The sequence below is a fragment of the Phalacrocorax carbo genome, chromosome 13 (genome assembly GCF_963921805.1).
Source record: "Phalacrocorax carbo chromosome 13, bPhaCar2.1, whole genome shotgun sequence".
In the NCBI taxonomy this organism is placed as follows: domain Eukaryota; kingdom Metazoa; phylum Chordata; class Aves; order Suliformes; family Phalacrocoracidae; genus Phalacrocorax; species Phalacrocorax carbo.
This window is the reverse complement of record NC_087525.1, coordinates 18,373,483-18,394,685: the sequence shown is the minus strand read 5'-3', so window position 1 is coordinate 18,394,685 and position 21,203 is coordinate 18,373,483. Positions and strand designations below refer to the sequence as shown.

The 21,203-nt window shown below is 50.2% G+C and overlaps 1 protein-coding gene across 7 annotated transcripts in view; it reads right to left on the bottom strand.

The window, feature by feature from the left end:
* CAMK2G (calcium/calmodulin dependent protein kinase II gamma) overlaps positions 1-15,091 on the bottom strand; it is a 122,505-nt gene extending 107,414 nt beyond the window's left edge. The window contains exons 1-2 of one of the 7 annotated variants that reach the window (XM_064464963.1): positions 14,751-15,091; positions 12,859-12,953 (exon numbers count right to left, since the gene is read on the bottom strand). In XM_064464963.1, the coding sequence (XP_064321033.1) occupies positions 12,859-12,953; positions 14,751-14,815 (160 nt within the window). In that variant the 5' untranslated portion in view covers positions 14,816-15,091. The remainder of the gene's footprint in view (positions 1-12,858; positions 12,954-14,750) is intronic. The other 6 variants (XM_064464957.1, XM_064464958.1, XM_064464959.1 and 3 more) reach the window with 6 other exon arrangements.
* Positions 15,092-21,203: the final 6,112 nt, after the last annotated feature.

The window sequence follows — 21,203 nt, the reverse complement described above, 5'->3', positions numbered from 1 at the left end:
CTACTTAACCACAGAGGACTTTTTTCACCAGAATACCCTCAGAATCTCGCAGCTGGGGAACCAGCAAGCAATCCTACAAGTGTTCCCAAGCATGGCTGATACCCAGGCAGTCTTTTACAGGGCTTCTGCACACTGGAGAAGCAAAGGGGCAGGGGAAAAGCAGAACATCAAGGCACCCACTCCTCACCATGTGCTCAAAGCCACACACTCCCCGGCCAGCTTCCCCGACATGCGCTTGAGGGGCTGCAACCTCTGCAGAGCTCCCCCTCGGAGAGCCCCGCTTGCAGCAGGGCTACCACAGCACGCGGCCCCTCTCCTCCTCCTCGTACCAAGTCACTCAGCAGCAGTGCCCAGCCTGCCAGGCACACCACCCACGCAGCCCCGGCGCTTCACCGGTGGGCTTCCTCCCTGGCATCACCCCCTCGCACCAGCCAGCGGCTGCCTGTGCAACGGGGGAGGGCACAGGAACAAACTCGCGGCTCACGAGGGCTCTGTGCGCTTCGAGTTGCATGCAGAAGCTCACAGGCTCCGAGTTGTTACAGGACATCCTGTGTTAGAAGGGAGTGTGCAATAGAGACATCCTGGCAGGGACAGCCCTACGCAGACACCTGGTTAGACTCTGTGGCGGAGTGAGGAGAGGAGAAGCATGACAGGATTTCCCAGTTCCAGGGCTGCTGCCCGTTGCGCCTTCCACATGTCTTCCAGCTCCTGAGCAGCCGGTGCAGGCACAGGCACAGGAAGGAGGGGCTCCTCGCATCAGCGCTGTTCTGCCATCCCTTTCTCCTCCTCCTCCTGCAAAAAGCCTTTCTGACCAAGTTTCCCTGTGCTATGGGGAGGACCCAGAGGGCTCGCTTGGGCTCGCTCCCTCTTGATTTACCGAGCTTCCCCACTAACAGCTGCATTGCAGATGAACCCTCTTAAAGCAGACATGCAGTAAGCGAGAGGGTAGGGCACAGAGCTGCTCCGAAGGCGACGCAGCCGTGCCATACCGGTGACGCCTCCGCCGCACACACGGAGACTACGGCCTGCGCAAGAACTCCAGCAACTCCATCTCAATCCCACTACGCACACAGGGTCCTGAAGCGCACAGCTTAAGAAAGATAAATCCCACCAAGGGAGCTCATTTCTGGGCACGACCTCCTTTCTTCTCCCCATCAGCTGATCGCATCAGGTGTCGGTGGGTTTGGATGAACCAGTTAAATAAATATCAGGCTACAGCCAGTTAGCAGGCAAGGTAACAGTGTGGCAGGGAGGCAGGTCTCAGCAGTGCCAAGTCACTGCAATGCAGGATCCAGGAATTCAGAGATGCAGAAGGAAGAATATAAACTGCTCTGGCTCAGCTGAGCTGCTTGTTTCCTTGTCCCCAAGCTGGCCCCCACCACCCCTTCAGATAAGCTAACTGCATCAGAGAGACCTGAGTTTTGTTTCCAAGATGGGGAAGGAATTTTAGCTGTGTTTTTCAAATAAGAAAAAAAACTTCAGCAGTTAATGTTTCATATTTCATCAGGGAGATGGGCAGGCTGAAAAGCCTAGGAAAGCCAAGAAACTTCTTGACCATTTGTGAGGCGGTGGGAGGGAAAGCTTTTTAAACTCATCTTTGGGACCACTGAAGAAACTAAGTGTACACAGCCAGAAAGGGTAACCGAGGCATAATGCTCTTCCTTAAAGCTGGGTAACCAGCTCTGCAGCAACATAGGCTGCTAGCAGCAGCCAGAGTCACCTAGGCTTGTCAGCAATATTTGATAATGGCAATCTAAAGAGCTAACTACCTCGTTCCTCTTTTTTCACATCTCTGATGCTGAATGTGGCTGTCTGGGAGACAAGCGCGTTATGAGAGCTCGACTCCCAGTCTGCTGCTGTAGAAGTACTTCCACACAAAGGACGAGCTGACCAACACTTCACTCTACATGATCCTTATTAAGTGCAAGAGCAATTCAGACAGACAGAGAAGGCTGTGGATGATTGCTCTGCACTGATCAGGCAACACTGAAAATCCTAATCCGGGCAACTTCATAGCAAGCAGTAGACGCAACACAATCTCCTAATCTGCAGAGCTGGCAGATTCTAGGCCAGATGACATGCAAAACAAACAAAAATGGGCAGAGCTGGAAGTCACTTTTCAATCCCACACTCCAGAAATCAGGAATATTTAAAGTAACACAAGAGCTATGAATCACTACTTTAACTTGCACTGAAGAAGCACATCTGTCATGATTGAGCTTTGTCTCTGCACTGGCACCAGTTATAAAACAAAGCTGCAGAACGTAAACTCTCCCAATCTCTGCGACACAATCTCAACAGAGGACATATGATACCCAAAGCTTACATGGAGAGGCCCCGAGGCAGGCAAAATTAAATGTAACAGTGTACCACTCTTTGGGCGACCAACAAAGAACTCCTGCTTGGCATCACAAGGCTAGACTCTCTATTAGCCTCCACGAACAGCCTTCCGGCAAGTCCCTGTGGATTACAGGAGGCACTAAAGATGACTTCCTTCTTCCACATCTACCTTTTCCTCCAGCCACCCTGGGTGATTTCTTGGCCCATCACCCATGAAATGTTATATGCTTGGACACAAGGAGGTAAGAGGAAAAAAACAAAACAAAACAACATAAGAAATCAACCAGAAAAACCCCAAGATACATATGGACATTTTCAGAATGGCAGATGCTCCACTACAGCAGAAATGCTAAGTATATTTGGCAGGCACTGGAGACGAGCACAAGAGAAGGTTTAACAAGCTGTTTTCCCTGCAAAAGCTTCCAGGGTACCCATGCTCTTTGAGAGGTGCATCTAGTAAGTGTGTCCCAGAGAAAGCACTGAAGTCACATTTCAAGTTAGGCATATGACATCAGGTCTGTAGCAGCAAGCACAGCAGCAGGATCAACGCACACATCTCGCACACCTCCAGAGCTGTGGGGAACTTAACGCGCTGACTGTATGCTGCTGCACAGACAAGGAGACCCCTGGCTCAGAAGCAAGACCACCAACTGCAGACCCTGCGGAAGGTATGGCAGATTTGGAACAAAGCAACAGGATCAGGAAATAATCTCCTTCAATAGAGAAGTCAGGGTAAAACTCACCTTCTTCAGCTACCTTATGCTTATTCCCACCTGTAAAAGAAGAGGGCTCAGAGGAAGAAAAGAAAAAAACAGTGCACCTAAATTGAAAACTTTCTAGCTCTTCTCCCTCCTTTTTTCACCTCAGACTTCAGGCTGTGTCCAACTGCTTCTTTTCTCGCCACTCCCCTGGGATTGAGAAAACCACCTCCTTCAAAGGAGAGTTGTCTTCAACATCAAGAAATTACACGTCTCTCTTCACGGCTATCACTTACCACACTCTACACCAACTGATTTACAGAGATGACACAGTAACAGCAGAAGATAAAGCACATCCGAATACTGCATTACTGCACTAGACAAGCTACAGCCTACATCAGCTATCTCATGTGCCTAGAAGAAGAGTGGAAGTGAGGGAAGGGAAAGAGTCCTTTCCACAAGCTTTCAGGAACTGGCTTTGGAGCCTTAACATCCTTGTTCTCACTCACAGCCTGTATTCACAGGGGTGTAAAAAGCCCATGGGATTTGCGCTAGTAGGAAAGACCGATGCCATTTATTTCCACATATATTAATCAGTCATTTCATAAATAAATGTTTTAAGTTGAAGAAGCTCTTACAGAAAGACACCAGCTTTAATTACCACAATTCTATCTTACTAAATCTGCAGAGAAACATTTTATGTCAGTATGTGCATTGCTGCTCAGAGGTTTGCCGGGCATGACCAGATAAGCCTTTCCTGAAACAGCCTGCAAAAGCAGTGCTACTTGTAGTACTGCAAACAACCAAGCGGTACCACCTTCTGAGCTACGGGGCACTGAGATTTGGGGCACTGAGTGCAGAGACCCCCTCACCAGCTCCTTGCTCCCCAGCCAACTGAAAATCACTGGTTCTTCTAGGACCAGTCCCTGTAACGGTCAGCCCCCAGAGGAAGGTCTAGCACAGGTTAGTGATAGGACTTCCCTCAGACTCCAGCGGAGGGCCAACTGCCCAAGCCTAGCCTCCCTGACGCACTACCGACCCGCCACCCGGGCCTTCCCCACCGCGCTATCAGCTCCAACACGCAGGGACACCACTCCAGCTCTGGGAAGGGGAACCAGCGGGGACAAAAGCAGTGCGCAGGGTCAAGACCTGTACTAGCCTTAACAGCACTGACACGGTTTCACATTAGACATTTTCAATGACAACAGCCTTGCATTATCAGTAACACTAGTGCAGGCTGGTTAGCTTCGTGTTCGATAGTCTGAGACCTGCAGGCAACACTGAAACTTGATTATTTGCACCAACTCTGATGGGGAAAAGCTCTAAGCATAGGGTAGAGAGCTAGAGTTATTTGTAGGTATAAGGAATAGAAAAAGGCCAAAAAAAGAAAGAGAGATCCCCTTTCCCACATCTTACGCTTCACCTGCCACAACAACGTGAACCCTGCCAATCTACCCAGTGCAAGTGGGGTGCATCCACCCCCTCTTCCAAGAGGGAATCAGTCAGAGCAGCGCTGCCCAGCGTTTACACTGGAGGAGGAATGCCAGTCCACATTCCCCCCTGCCATCCCAGCGGCTACAGGACAGCGAGCCTGGTATTTCTCACTAGGATGCTGTCCTTAGATAATACATCATCACCCGCCCTCCTCCTCCTCCCCCTCCCTTCCCTCCTATGAGAAAGTTTAATCCTCTGGCTCACATGCATCTGGTAAATTTTTCAGTCCCTGTTTGCCACTGTCATCATGGCAACAGCCCCCAGAGATAACCCAGCAGCTCTTCCACAGCAGGCAGGCTGCCGCTCCCTGCCTTCCCTGCCATTTAGTGGTTGGCTTGGTAGGCCTGCAGAGCGCTATACCCACTCCCAGGCTCATCTTTGCAGGCACCTTCCTTCCCCAGAGACGTGTTTGCATGGATTTTGTTTTTCTTTTAAATTAACTATGTCCTCATTCCCACAATGCCTACTCCTTTCTCCGAGACAGCTCTCAGCTGAACTTTTGGGACTCGCAGAATTACTCTAACAGCAGCACTACAAAGAGAGACGCTACCTTTGCTGCCCTGGAGAAAACGGGTCTTGCGTTTAACAGCCAAACCACCTGTGCCTTCTAGCAAAGGGAAGAGGTTCGCTAGCACCCTTCTCAGAAGCAGGACACTAACCTGGACTTGTCCCAGTGTCACTGCCAAGCAGACTCCAGCCACAGGAAAGACGAGACAGCCCAGAGCTGCGGGTGCTTGGATGACAGACAACTCAAGATGGGAACTTTGGACTGAAACAGCAGGGCAGCGGGTCACTGCTTTGGAGAAATCTGTACCTCATGCTCTCAGGAACAGAACGCAAAAGTGCTGAGAGCACACTATCACATCTATACACACACACGCATTCTCTGAAAGGTCATCACATTTACTCACATCTCAAAGACAGGGAATTCTCCTTCTGACTCTGCCAGGAGCAGAGCGAGACGGATCCTGACACCAGGACGAAAGCTACACTTATCTCCTCCTTTCCTGACCCGTCATAAAAAGGCAAGATACAATATCAATCAGTTCTCCTTACATCCCTGAATTATTCTCAGAGTTGTTGGGAATTACCCGCTTGCACCAACCCCCATCCTCCCCAGCCTGCTCATCTAACAAGTGGGAGCAACAGGAATTCTGCAGTATTCTCTGGGAGGAACGGAAGAGTGTAAAGCATCATTACTAAAGGGACATTTCAATCAAAGCATTATAGATTAATAGTTACCAGTTGAAGTAACTGATCCACAAGAGACAACATTCAAAACAAATTCAAATTAAAACAAGGGAAGAAAGCTGGAACTACAGTTGTTACATTGACATTTCCCCTACACACTAAAAAAAAAACTATCCAGAGAGCACCTGAAAATTTTAGGTACTCATTTGCCCATCAGAAACCAACGCACCTCTGCTTCCCCCAGTGTAACTGCTCTGAGCACTGACATCACTCTGTTGCAGGCAAACACACAACAAGGTGAGGTACTCCACATTGCTTTTTACAGTGTTCAAGGCTTCTTTCCTGTGCTGGCGATCCTGGTGCCAGCTGATATTGCCCTCTCCCCCCCAGTCAAGCCAACAGCAGTAGCTCACTCTATAGTCAAACACTGGCAGATTAACTTTTTTTTGAAGTCAATTATGTTGGTGAAAACCAGCAGGTTTCAACAACAGAGGAAAGAAAAAAAAAAAAAACACCTGAAACACCAAAACAGGTAAGAAGCCAGAACTAATGAAAAAAAGGGTGATGCCCTGGTTGTCAGGGTTGTGAAGCAGACAGATGGTGTTCATAGGTGGCACAGCAGAGAGATTTGTATATTAGTGTGCTTCCCCTTTATAAACTGTCTTCACCCAATTTGCAGGGCCAGAAAAACTAAAACACTTTCAGGACATGGAAGGGAACAAAAAGATACTCAGTCGTCTCAAACCAGTGATGTTAACCCACCTTATTTTTTTTTGGGGGGGTGGGGGGGGTGGGAAGATGTGTGCAGGGATAATGAAGCACTCTTCAGAAATTTTTTTACGATCCACAGACAAGTCCTCTCTGGCAGTTATGGTTTTGGCACTGTCCAGAGGATTAAATTTGGAGGCAGTGAAATTTCCACGCTACACCCCAAAACCAACAAATAAACCCCACAGCTTTGGCACTGGGCCCTTACAAGAAATTCAAGTAGCTCTCCCTGCCCCAAACATCTGAAGTGGACATCCCGCTCTTCGCTGGAGGGACACCTGGGAATATTTCAATCATGGCTTGCTGATCAGGGTAAATGCTCTAGAGCCCAGGGCTTCGGGACACACATGGGAGTCAGCTGAATCACATCTCCGCTGTACACAAATCCAGTTTATATTGGGGAAATAAGAAACCCAACTCTCTCGCCAAGCCCCTTTCTCCAACCTCGCACAGAGGCTGTAGGAGCTCCTGCCCAATCTGTGTGCGCACTTCCCCCCCTCCTCATTGTTAATGCTGGAAATTTAATACTCAATGTGACCACTCAGAAGACAGACATGAGCTGAAATCCTGCCTGCTCTGTTCCAACTCCTTTATAAAATATACAGTGTAAACTGAGAGGCAACCTGGGGTAACCCCAACCATCACCGACATCCACAGCAGGAGGAAGCCAGCTTCTGGCCACAGCAAGCCACAGCAAATGCAAGGCTTCCACTGCTCGCCACCCTGCCAATCTCTGCCGGCTCTCACGCCAGGGCGCTCTCCTGCCTGCATCGGTGCGTAGGGCAGGCGAAAAGCCAGGCTGATCCCCTCCCCGGCATCTTCCCGCCAAGCTCCCAGCCCCAGCCTCTCCTCCAAGGTCAGGGTCTCTCCTTTTACACACACCCCTCCTGTCCCCCAAACACCTCTTCCAGTGAAATTTCCCCTAGTGACGTACACTGCTTGAGCCCCTTTTCCCCTAAGCAGGGCTGCAGGCAGAGGCGGCGAGGAGGAGGAGGGGGAGGCAGGCTGCTGGCAGAAGTACAGGGCTGCAGTTTCTGACATCAGCAGAGCAGCCCCCCCCGCCACCCCTCGCCGCACGCATGTGTGCTGCGGTGCGAAGCGGAGAGTTCAGCCACTCGCCATCCATGCAGCCACCTCACCGATCGCTTCCTCCCCTGCAGCCCCCAGCCCGTACGGTCGCCCCGCCAGGCAGCCCCCAGCCGCACACAGCACTCTGGGGGGGGGGGGGGGGCGCAGTGCACTCTGCTCTGCTCTCCGCATCCCTCCTCGTGCGCAAGGACCCCAAAAAATCCCCAACCGTCGCTGCAGCTGATCACAGAATCACAGAGTCGTTGGAGAAGACCTTTAGATCATCGAGTCCAGCCGTTAATCACAGCATCTTAGACTCCTGAAAGGCAGCAGAGGAGAGGAGGAGGAGGAGCTGGGATGCAGCAAAGCGCTTCCCGCTCAGCCTAAGGCCCATCCCGCAGGAGAGGCAGCCCCTCTCCCACCCAAATGACCAAACCTGATTTGGCTGCTCCGCAAGTACACTCAGCAGACACAGTTTGACTCGCCATCCTCTGCGGGAAAGGACATTTGTCCCCAACCTACAAACACAGGCACATGCAGAGGACACCTATTACAGGAAATTTCTACACCAGTTTGGATTTGTGCTTCGGCCATCTGTGACCGGTATGCTGGGCTTCCCTCGCTTCCACACAGAGCCGATCTGCCAGGCTGCAGTGCACCACCGCTGCGTGCAGCTAATTCAAGCAGGTTTGCTGTAGCTCACAGCAGACTTTAAACCTGGCAGCCACAAGAGCAGTCCCAGAGGGTCCTAACGCAAATACTGGCTGAGAACAGATCAAGACAGAGGTTCGGGACTGATGCTGCTGAACTTCCTCTGCAGCATTCAAGCTCAACGTTTCAGCGTCCAGGGAAACTACTATTGATGCCTCCAACAAAACATACTGTAAAGCCCAAATCAGCAATCACTTACGGCACTGAAAGCGAGGACAAGAGAGGTGTATGGAAAAAAAGCTGAGTCGGAAGTGCAGAGAGAGCTTTTTTCCTGATGGGGTTTGATACACAGAAGTAATTCCCTGCTCCTCCCACAGACCGCATACTCTCCTATAGGAACAACAACAAAATAACTGGGTAGACTGCAAATTTTGATCTGGTTTACAAATCTGGAAAGCTGGAGAGCAGGGAGAGAATCTACCTCTTTATTCCGCCGGCCAGAGCAAAGCCACAGTAAGGAGAAAGCAGTGAAGCGGTCTAACTTCCAAGACAACTGCTTTGCTTTCTTCTTTCCCCCCCATCAAGAGATGTCACTTGCAAGAGTTGAAAGATACAGATTTTCAGCAGCAAATGAAATTTGCTGTAAAGCACAGAGATTGCCACACCCCCCACCCTAAAAAACAAGGGCCAAAAATCCAACACATGGTGGTAGGATCACTATATACTATTTGGAATAAACAACACCCTAAAAATTATCACAGGATAGAGCTCTGACCACCTCTTTCCAACGCAGGACTGCCTTTAAGTATATGCAGGAGAGTCAAACCCTGGATATTTCCCTACTGCTACTAAAGCTACTGCTTCTCTCTTGATCCTTTTGATCACTGCAAGCGATTCTACTTTATTTGAACTTCACTGCTGCCCGGGAACTGAAGCACTATTTGCCATGAATTTTCATGTTCAAAAGTATGCTGGTGACACCCACAAGACAGCTTCCAAAAAATTAGTTATTAGTTCCCTCTGTTCAAAGCTCTGGTAAAAGCCCATGTGTTCCATCCCTTTCGAGTTTCAGATGGCTGAAGCACTGCATTTCCCCCCATGTGTAACAACAACTGCTCTTCTATCTCAGCTGGATGCTGACTAAGGTAAAGTCTGTTTCCCCTCCCTTTCCACGATCATTTGGCCCCCATTTGAAATTTAAGTTCTTGGCACACTCTTCACTGGGCAGTCTTAAGTATCAACACAACATGAATAATAGCAAATATTTCATTAAAGCCAAAATATGCATTTTAATCTATACCAGCTCTCACTGACATGATTTATTAAAAAAGACAGAACAGCCATCCAAAAATCAGACAACAGAGAATGAGAAACTCTCCTCTCAACATCTGACTTCATATTTTACAAAGGGTGAAGCTTACGAGACTGAAGTTGTTAGGACCGCCCTTCAAAGGCCAGCACCACATTCATCCTCCTTGCTTTCCCAGGGAAGCCCTGTAACAGCACCATGCCTCTTCAACTCTACGGCGTTAAGAAAACAGTTTGATAAACACGTCAAGTAATACAGAACCCTTTAAACGCGCACAATTCACCCTGAAGCGTTCCTCTTCCTCCTTTTCAGCTACATACAGCAAGCTATTCAGCTCTTCCCTGCCAGCTATCTAGTACTTCTTCATCAAGAGTCTTGAAAAATAAAGGCAACAGGAAGTACTGCAGAAGGGGAGCAAGGCTTTGTTATCATTTCCCTGGACATAATCAAGGGAAGCCCTACAGCAGACAAAACTCTGTGAAGCAGCAACGGGCTAGTCATACTTAGCAGCAGCAAGATGCTGGCTCTTGAAGTAGCAGTTACTACATCAGGTAACCCTACACGTTCAAATTCTGCTAGAGAAGGTACAAAACGTTCAACGTAGCTGTGCTTAAGCTGGAGAGGGGCAGGGTGTCCCCACATGAGGGGACATTCTGGTGCTGCGACCAGGCCTAAAAGAAAACCAGCAGGGTGGGAGGCAGGTCAGGAGGGTGGGCTCACCTGCGCGACAGCTGGGCGCACGGGAGAGCCCCATGCCCGTCGTATTGCCGGGCAGAGACGTGGCCTCCCCAGGGAGAGGTGCCAGCTCGGGGGAAGGAAGCATCAGGCAACATATAGCCAGATACAGCAGAATTAACGCCGTAATTCTCCTGTGTCAGGCAGCTTTCTAAAATGCCTTTCCCCGAGACTTACATTTTCAGGTTGCTGAATCGAATCTCCCTAATCACTGATTTACAGCTGCATAGTTTAAATAGCACACATTTTTCCTTCAGTGCTTTAAAGACCGATTCCAACGTGAGTTCACTAAGTTCCTATCAAAATACTCGGTCTGTTTTTGTACTAGCCACTTGAGCTACCAGCGAACACAGCTGGAATAACTGAGGAACCTATATATTCAGCTGAAGTCACTGTCCACTTTCCACTGTAAATGCAGTCCTCAGATAAGGCTTCAAGGTAACCTGATCAGTCCATGGTTTCTGATATTCTTCTGTACTAGCAGAAACACCCATTTCCTTTCTCGGCTCTCCCCACACCTGCCCTCTATCTAACCAAAAAGTAAGTCATTGCCAGCTGCCTCGAGTTATATAGCTGAGGACCAGGCCAGCCTCCCCAGTGTATTTTATTTAAAGGAAGGAATGAAATCTAGAAAGTAAGCAGTAGACCAAAACATGGCCTGTATCCATGCATACTTACTTTTCCTACTTGCTGGATCATAAAACTGTCATCACCTTAACATGAAAAACAATTAGCAACTATATGTTGCTCCCTCTGTAACTCATTAGGTGCCCAAAGACTTAAAAACTGACTCAATCAGTTCTTTTGCTACTTTTAGACTTCTGCTAATATGTTTCTGAACTTTGTTTCAACTCTATTCATCCTGCAGTTTTCTCCATTTTTCTTATCTCCAGAGTTAACTCCAATACCACCTCCTTTGAAAGGAAACGGTTTCTCATTTGCGACTAATTGATCAAGCTACCCTCTCCCTTCTCTAAGGAGGCTTGTGTCCACTAGCGTGTGAGAAGATGGCTCTCCTAAGCTTTAGTCCTCCCTACAGGATGGACAGGGGGAGAGCTCTGCGGAGCAAACACAGCATTAATGGCCATCAGCAAAGCAAAGCGACCCTTCAAACCTCTCCCATACTAACTTGGACTAATTTTTAACTCAAGAGATTGGATATCCCACCTACATCAGCGGGCACTGTCACCTGTCTGTGGAGGGAACACCAGTTCTCACAGGATCTGCAGCCACCTCCTAACCAATCTAGGCTCCACTGCCTGGTGCCTTACACGGCCTCACTCAGGCTGGATACCGAAACAACACATCATCACATAGGCTTGCTTCCACAAATTAAAAAAAAAAAAATCCCCACAAAAAAACCACCCCAGCCTTCGCTGTCAGCACACTCCACTGCTGACACTACTTCATGCAAACTACAGTAAGTGGAAATTTTTCACCATTCTTCAAGCCGCCTTCTGCTCTTATCATCACATTTTGTATTCCAGCAAAAAGAACACATTCTGTTTTTCTCTTTTATAGGGATTAGGCTAAACATTCTTCACTTCTACATCATTTGTCAAGATCATTTGCCTCCTCCTCCTGCTGCTTTGTTTTCCACTTCTCAGTCAACCCCCCTAACTAAGCCATCTATTCAACTAGCAAGGCAGTCAAGGGCATAACACATTAATTTTGTCAAATCCGAAAGGCCCCTAAGGACTTGGATCTTGTCTTGTTCACCTCTTCTAGAAACAGATGCCTCCAGCATGTTGACTTGTTGCACTCTCTGCTTTCAGCACCTTTTACTGCAGTTCAGTTTCTCTCATTCTTCCCCTCGCCCACCCCACCCCTGAAGAAACTCTGACCCCTCTAAGAGATTCCCTGCACACTAGAAGGCACACATTCCCTGCATACTACAAGGTACGCTGCCCTCTGTGCATATGTACGTCCCTGGAAAACGGAAGACAAACAGCGTGGAGGAAGAGTTAAGATTTTTTTTCCTCTTTTCACAAGACTTCCGTCAGGTTTCAGGTTTTGGAAGTCTCCAGAACAAATGAAAGCAAAAAATACTTGTTCTAATTTGTTGAGAAGTTAAATTCACAAGATCTCTCCATCCAACCTACTCCGGCCTTTGAAGGTACGCTTGTTACTTTCCAAACACAACACGTTTAACTACAGCATGAAAGGAGCAAGGCACATAGCATCTATCCTTCAAAAAAAAAAAAAATAATCACATCTGCTCTGGGAAGACACATCTCCTAGGTAGAAAAGACATTCAGCAAAATCAGCCTGCGACACCTCTCTTTATTATGAGTGATCGGTACACGCACACACGTAGATAAATCTTCTATAAGCATACCTCCAGCTCAGCTTGCAGAAGAAAGATCTCAAAAAGAAAAAAGACAACATCACTTCACAGTGTGTCCATTTCCAAACCCAGGAATTTGTCTATCACCCTACGCTACCTCCTTTCAGTCTCCTCCTTGCCACACAACTCAGTTATTCTGTTACGCTGGAATAACAACTGAGACAAGCAACTTCAAACCCCTTAAAATTCTTACAGCTTCAACTGCAGCAAAGTATTTCCTATGAATAAAAGGAAGAAGGGTGGATCGAGACACTAACCTCTGGCTGACAGTTTTTTGGTGTTGATGATTTTTGCAGCATATTCCTGTGATGAACTCTTCTTTACACATCTGCGGACCACAGAGAAGGCTCCCCTAGAAGAAAAATAAAGAGGGTAGGAGCTATGAAACTGAAAATGAGAATACAATAGAGGCAATTTCTATCCCCAGAGCACGCCAGGTTAAAGACAGGGCAGATGATGCACCGAGGACATAAGCAACACATGAATAGTGCATGCTGTCCGATCAGCAAATAAAACCTAGTGTATATGGTACTGAAGGCTTCTGACGCCCCCTCAAGCCCCCTCACAGAGAGCGCAGTAAGAACAGCACACTGGGCACGGAGGGGGAGACCGCACAGGCACAGAAACAGGACGTGGCGGGACTGAAGAACGGGAGACAAGCAGCCCAGAAGCACGCTGCAAACACGAGCCGGCAAGCGCATCTCCCGAAGACAGTATCCCCAGCAGCTACGTCAGAGAACCAGGACTCGCTCCCCCACAGTCAAGCGCCAGCTCAGTCACAAAATCGCTGCAACACTTTGCAGAAGTTACTAGTTCTCTTATATCTCTCTGCCCACCTGCAAAATGGGGATAAGCATGTACCTATTAATGAAGTGAGTAGGAAGCTATGAGGCTTTGGTCATTTTCTCAGGCTGGAGCTACTGATATTACTACAACTATTCCAAAGAGCCACTTGGAGAAGAGGTCTGAGAAAGAGGGAAGGATTTCTGTGAGGAAAAAAAAAAGAGATAACACAAGCGAGAGCAAGGCAAAAAGGCAGGGACTCAAAATCTACAGGACTACACAGATCAGCACTTGAAAGTGGTCCCTTCTTTTAAAAAAGAAAAATAAATAAAAAACAAAACACAAAAAAAAACAGTGTGGGAAAAGAATAATAACTGCCTTTAGATGAAAGATCTGCAAAGGGGAAAAAGGACAAATCAGAGCAAACTGGCAGAAAATTCTAAGTCCTTCAGACCAGGAACGTGAAACCGCGTCTACGGACAAATGCACGTATGTGAAGTGTAAGAAAGAAGAACGGAAGCCACACAAGGACCCCACAAGACAAGTTAGCCCTACAGAGAGCCTAAAATAGCTTGAATCCTCCCGATGCTGCAGAGTCCTGCCTTTTCCTCCCCTTCCTCACCCTCCACACACAGACCAATAAGCAGCAAGGTGAGCACCAGCACGGGGGCCCGGGCTGGGCGACACACAGCCGCAGCGGCGTGGGGAGGGCCGGGGACACGGGGCTGGCGGGGAGCGATGCAGCAGCCGAGCCCAGCACTTGGCGCAGGGAGGGAGGGGGAGCAGCAGCACCCCGGAAAGCGCCGTTCCCCGCAGTCCCACCCTGCCCGTCGCTACGCTGCCTTCCCGTCCCACCGGGTCCCCCCGCAAAAGCCCTGTCCTGGGCACGGCAGCAGCTCTGCCCATGCGGGGGCAAGTGCGGGGCGCGGGAGGGAGGGAAAGGAGGGAGCAGCGCGGTGCAGTAGCGCCCGGTCCTTCCACAGGGACAAGGAAACGGGGAGCGAAGCATCGCAGCGCAGGAACAGCGCCGTGTCCCAGCGCAGACACGGCTGAAGGAAGCGGCAGCGTGCGGCGGGGAGACGGTGCCGGGGAGGAGCAGGCGGCGGCCCGGTGCCGGCAGGGCGCGGGGGGCAGGGAGGAAGTCCCGGGGTGCAACAGGAGCCCGCGGGGACAGCCCGCCCGGCGGCGGGGCGCCCCGCAGCACCTCTCCCCGCGGGGCGGGCGGGGGGTCGGGGAGCGGGATTACAGGGCGGCCGCTAATCGCCCTCCGGCCGCGGGGCAGCCGGCGCAGGGCGCCCGGCAGCGCCGGCGGGGGGCCGCGCCGGGCCGGGGCGGGCGGCGGGGCGCGGCGCGGCGGGCTCCGTACTTGCCGAGCTCCTCGTAGAGCTGGTACTCGTCGGTGAAGCGGGTGCACGTTGCCGTGGTGGCCATGTTCGGGCTGCGGGAGGCTCAGCGCCGCTGGGGCATGGGGCAGGGCGGCCGGGCCGGGCCGGGCCGGGCGGGCGCGCTGCTGACGGCCTCCCCTGCGGGCTCGGCGGGGCGGCGCGGGCTCCCCCGCGCCCGGCTCGGCGCTCCCCGCTCCGCCGTGCACAGTCACCGCTCGCCGGGGAGGGGAAGGAGGCTGAGCCTGGCCAGCACCGCGAGAACTGGCTCGGAGACACCCCGCGCCGGCCCCCTCCCTCCGCCCCTCCGCCGGCCCGGCCCGGCCCGGCCCGCCGCGGGGTGGGGCCGACGGGGGCGCTCCCGGGCCGCGCGGAGCGCCGCCGCCCGCCCGGGGGGTGCGGCCGGGGAGGGAGGGGGGGGCTGCAGGCGGGGGGAGGGCCCTGCAGCCCGACGCGGGGGGGGGGGGGGGCCCTGCAGCCCGGGGCGCGGCCGCCTCCCCCCGCCCGCGGCCGCCCGGGCGGGCACTGCAGCCCCCGCGCACTGAGGGAGGGAGGGCGGGCGGGAGGACTGCGGCGGGCTCCCCCCCACACGCGGCCCCGCCCCGCAGGCGGCTGGGGGCTGCAGCCCCGCGTCTCTCCCCGCCGCCCGGCACACGGGGGCCGCTTCCCTCGCTTCCCCCCGCGGGGGGCGCCGGGCCGGGCCGAGCCGCGGCCGGAAAAACTTCCTGCGCGCAGGGGGCGGGGGGGGCCGCGGGCGCCCGTCACGGGGCTAACGGCGGCGCGGCCCGCGGGCTGCCGCCCCGCGCGCTCCGCACGGTGGCGGAGCAGGAGGGGGAGGCAGGGGCAGCCGCCGTGCCCGCGCCCTGCCGTGCCCCCCGGCCCGGGGGGGGGGCGGAGGTGGCCGGCGGGAGCGAGCCCCCCGTGCAGGCGCAGCGGGATGCCTTCAGGCCGCTCACCCGGGGGCTGCGGCGGTGGGAGCGGGGGGCAGAAGGCGAACAGAAAGCACCAGTCTCCGACTGCAAAAAGAATCCCAAACCAGCCTCCGCACTGCCTCTAACGGCGTGCCCCCCGAGTGCTGCCTGCAGAGCCGTTATAAGCAAGTTTATTTCCACCTCTGACTTAAGTCTGTCTCTGAACAATTGCCAGATCTGCTTAATATGCAGATTTATATAGGGCAGTCACTGATCCAGCCAGAGAGGGGAGGGCTGCTCTGGCCTCTGCTGCACGACTGCGAACGTAGAGAGACGGATGAGTGTACCGTATGCCAGGAGCAGTATTAAACTGATCTGAAAAATGAAAAGTACTCTATAAGTACCATGCATTACTGCTCTGTGGCTGGACTGGGAAATTATCCTGTTATTCAATCACATGAGAAGCAGTGACAGCGGCCAGCGGCATATCCCCCCGACACCCCGTCTCCAGGCTAAGCGCAGCCAGCCCGGTGCTGCAAAGCCTACGCCTAAGTAATACAGCGGGCAAAATTCACCCAGCCTATGCAGAAAGTAGATAGGTAGCAAAAGTAGGACAATCTAACAGTAGCGATACAACAGAGCAACACTTTTAGAAGGTGATTATGAAACAACAGCATTCTGCATCTTCCACCGTGCCAGCATTTGAACCTGGAAACCTGCTGACCCAGCAGAATAATTCAGAGAACTATCCAACAGGTGCCACTCAGTGAATCTGCCTCCTGCAGAGCAAAAACTGCTCCAACAGCCTCATTCAGCGGCCCACCAGTTTCTGTAACAGCTCCAAGAGCCGCGGGCGAGGACAGCAGTCTGACAACGCACGGCCCTTGCCGGGGGAACCGGCTGGTCGCAGGGAACTCTGGTGGGAGATTTTAGATGTGGCAGTGGGCAACGTGGCTGCTGCACAACCTGCGGTGCGCTTCCACCGTCCAAAGTGAAACTACATGTTCTCTGTGCAGGAAAGCTGAGCTGTTAAGGTCGTGCTGTGGTTGCACTAGGCCATGTGGTCAAGATACATGCAAGCCGGTCCCCTATGTTAAAATGCACGGAGCAACTGGAACAGGACCCTGTTCTGCAGTTTGTTCCTCAACACAAGAACTGCGGGTGGATGTTTAAGACCAGATTTTAGCAGGCCGTGCTGAATGAGCAGCCCGAGGGAGAGAATCTGAGCTTTTGTGCGTTTGTCCTGTGTTCCTACAAACCAAGTAAAAGATGATGAAGATGGAAAGGGGTACAAGCCACAACAAAGAAATACGGCAACAGCAGAGGTTTACCTAAAGCCAAGTATGAAACAGAGTGAGATTCTGCAGTTGAAAGCTGTTTTAACTGGACTCGAGGACTGTTCCGTGCCCTATACAAAGCCCCCCATAGTATTTAAGAAGCCTCAATTGCCGTGGTCTCATAAAAATACATGAGAAGCATAAAAAGTGGGAGACGGAAGAGGAAGTTTCTCAGTTTCAAGTGTTGCAAGGAAAACAAGAAAGGGAACAGAGAAGCAAGTATGGAAATAAAAGCTAACCATGTGTTATGCATAGCAAGTGCTACAGAAACAGATTGCTAACCGAGAAACTGTGTTAACCGGGAAGTGGGATACAAATTGAGTGACAGACTTGATTAAACCAAGTACTGAGTGGGAGACTAAATTATGGGAGTAGAGTTTTCAAAAGGAATGTAGGCAAAATGAAGCAGGAGGAGGGGTGGCAATATGGATAAGAGAGTATTGTGTCAACAGAAAGAAATATTGATGTTCAGGCTGACATAGCAGTCTACTTATACCGAGAGTAAAACTGCAAACGGAGGTGAATCAGGAACGGTGCCTGGGCAGAATAATGTCGTGGGGACCAGAAAAATATCAAAACAGTAAGAAATGGTTTTGAGAGACCCAGTGCACTAGTAATGGGAGATTCAGCTAATGAACAGTGAGATTCTGACTTCAGTTATGCGGGAATGAAATCTGGAAGTAATGCCTCGCTTTTAGTATTAGCCAGCTGCAGATTTCACATTAGCAGAGTAGCAGTTTTGGTCTCTGCCTTTTGAAGTAGCACAGGTTGACTTATAGAGTACGCTGAACTGTCAGGGATCTGTCAGGGATTAATCTGATTTTAATGACTGGAGCTGAGTAAGAGGCACTAAAGAAAGTAAGTGAAATGCAAAGGATTTAATGCAAAGCCCATGGGCATAAATGGACATTTCCTCTGATGGTAGTGGACTTTGGATCAGGCCCCGTCTGTCCATGGAGCCTAAGGTCAGCTTTGGCATGTTGAAGAATGTCTGTGGGAAGTCAACAACACAAAAGCGTTGGTCTTTAGGGAAGCAGAGCGAAGGACTACAAAATGAGTTCACAGAAACTAACTGGAATTCAACCCACTGTGGCAAATGGGAAGGACGCTGGAGAAGCTGCATGGTAGCATCTTTCCAGCAAGGCTGAATAAGCCAAAGGGCAGCGCTGCCCAATGCCAGATATGAGGAGAGGGCGTTAGCAAAAATAAAGGACCTGGGAAGGGTAAGAGTGGGTGGAGCTAGAGTCAGTCTGGGAGACAGAAGGCAAGAAACAAAAGAAATAAGCAACGAACGGAATGAGTAGGCATTTTTCTAAATAGACATTCTGTGGTTCTCTGCCATTAACTTGGGGTCCCATAAAGAACTGAGGAATTTTTCTTCTCTATGCCTCTGCTGTCCAGTCTGTCTGCTCACAGTGAGTAGCTCCAGGTGGGAGTTATTCGGAAGGCATGTAAAAGACACAAAATTTATCCTGCCCTGCTGTGATGTGGGGCTTCCTGGCACTACTTCAGTATAGTTACAAATGAAAAGCCAAAACGCCCAAACCCCTATAATTGTGTGAAATATTGCATCATCTGAAAATGAGGAGTTTTCTGGCAGGTGAAAGTGAGGAAAGTGTTAAAATTCTTTAACAATTATTTTGCTTCAGACTCTACAAAGAAAAATGCAAAGAGTTACCTAAATTGAGCATCATTTTATCATGACTGTCCACAGACTCACTGTCATGTACACACAACAAAACCCCCTTATTTTCAATAATCATTATTCATGTTGGCTATACAATACAAGATCATTCAAAAAATGTTCGTCTTGAGCAATTGTTGAGTATCTACCAGAAAAATCAGGTTCCTTTAATGTGCCTGGTTGTTCCCTTCCTTCTTTCACACTAAGGTTCATTTATTACCTCTGAAAAATCGTGATCCAAATGGGTCGAAATGGATTTGTAGGTGTAGCTGATAAAAATAAAACGCAGCATGCATAGAAGGGAGGTTGGAAAGAGAGGAACTTCTAAGCGAGTGAATATAAAATTTATATTTGAAATAAAGATCAGAGTTCTGGAGAGAAGCAAACATTAAATTACCCTATTAGTACGGACTGTTCAGCCATCCATCTAGTTTAGTGTCTTGTCTTCAGTAGTGACCTATTCCAGACAGTAAATGTGAGGGAGGGGGAACAGGAGGGGATGAAAGGAAGACAGAGAAGGGGAAGGGAAAGGAATCGAACCAGGCTGATGAAGAGACCCGTATAACTATAGCCCACGTGCATACTGCGCACTACTCGATTAGAGCGTGGCTTTCCTCCTGACCCCAAGCTGATGATCAAAATACGCCCTGAAGCACAAGGATTGGTAGCCCTTGTAATTTTGATCCTAGCTTGTGTCAGTGCATATGCTATTCTGTTTCATGTCAATGCCTAATCCTTTTTGATACTTACTAAGCTATTTAAGTCAATAATATCCCATGGCACTGAGTGTCGCATGTTAATTATATGGCTCATAAAACATATAACCTGATATCATTGCAAATTTGTTCTATTTTAATGTCACTGAGCGCTCTCTCCTGTTATGAGGCAGGGTCAGTAGGTATGTCCAGATGGCCGGCCCTGTCCTACAGACCTCTGCCCGTCAGGGCCGCGGGTCGCTGCCCCCGGGGAGCTCAGACAAAGGAGGGGCGGCTGTGGCCGTGCTCTGGCAGGGTCTCGGTGCCTGGGCGCCCCAGGCAGGCACTGTGTACCTGCCGGTGGCCTGCCTGGTTCCCCAGCTCCCCCAGTGACTCGGGGAACGGCGCCTTTCACTGGGACTTTTGCAAGCCACCTAGACATGAGGTATTTTTCTCTCAGCTTGAAGTGCTCGAGACCTTGGGTTTCAGAAGCACAGGTTCGGGCCCCAGCTGGGAAAGGGAAGCATTTGGTACACGTTCAGCTCATTTAGCTGCCATAAGCTCACTCAACACAGTCTTTTCTCTGGAGACTTATCCTACCTTTACCGGGGGATCAATACCAGGTTTAGTGACCAATTTCACAGTCTGTTCAGGATTCCCGCACAAGGACACATGATATAGGCAAAGCCTGGTGGAAGAGAACACGTGGACAGTCTTGAGGAGCTGAGTACTTCACCCACAGACTGACACAGAAGGTGCTGCAGCAGCCTGATTTTATGTTTCTCATCTCATGAAAATCCAAGTCCATCCAATACTAGTGTGAGCTCCAGGTTAGAAACTAAGTGAGCTCCAGAGGAGTAGTCTTTCCAGCCTCCTCTCTTTGCTATAGAGACACCACTAAACAATCTCTGAATGCTGAGCTGCAGTGTCTGCTGGCTGCCCTCTTAACTGATCAGTTCCACAAAACACACCTTTATCATGTCTAAACTATTGTTTGAAATGTGTCAACAGGACTCTATGGAAAACACAAGCGAGGACTGTGGAAATCAGACAACTGTTCTGAGCAGTAAGAATGCTTTCCTCTAGTTCTGTATCTCCAGCAATGTTAATAATATTGCATTCAAAGAATTTCAAATTTTCATTCCTATCTTCTTGAATCTGGCCAATGTCAATTGTTAATCAAATGAGAGCAGGGTTTCCCACCATTTATATGGCAACAAGGTCATGATCCAGGAATTCCTCTTAATAATTATCCTGTAACAATAACTGGCGCGTTAAAATCACCCTCAGATGAGCTTAGCCTGAAAATGCTCCATGTCTGTTGCCTCCCTTGGTGGGTGGATGACAGAGAAGGAGATTTTCCTGCTTCACAGAGCAAGTGAACAGATCTGTGTGTCCAGCGCCGAGTGTAGCTTACTGCTGTCTCTAGACAGCTCTGCTGTCACTGAAGGGTTACTGTGTGGGTATACGACAGTGGGGAAACATCTTGAACATTCATTTGAATATGGCAATCTCGGTGGAATGTCCAGGGGCTATTTTAAGATTCACACTGTTTGTTTAAACAAGATTGCGTGACTCAATGACTGTTACGTAAAGGATGAACACAGATTTCTCCTTATATCCCAGATATCTCCACCACCTTAAAATATTGTATGCAGTTATACATTACTGATTATTGAATGAATACTGAAAACTAATGTCACATCCTGGGCTGGGGTGTCCCTTGTTTTTTATATGACGTCTCTGTCCACGGGAAGGCAAATCCTCCAAAAAAGATGATGGATGGACAGTCCTTGTGAGTTGAATGCTG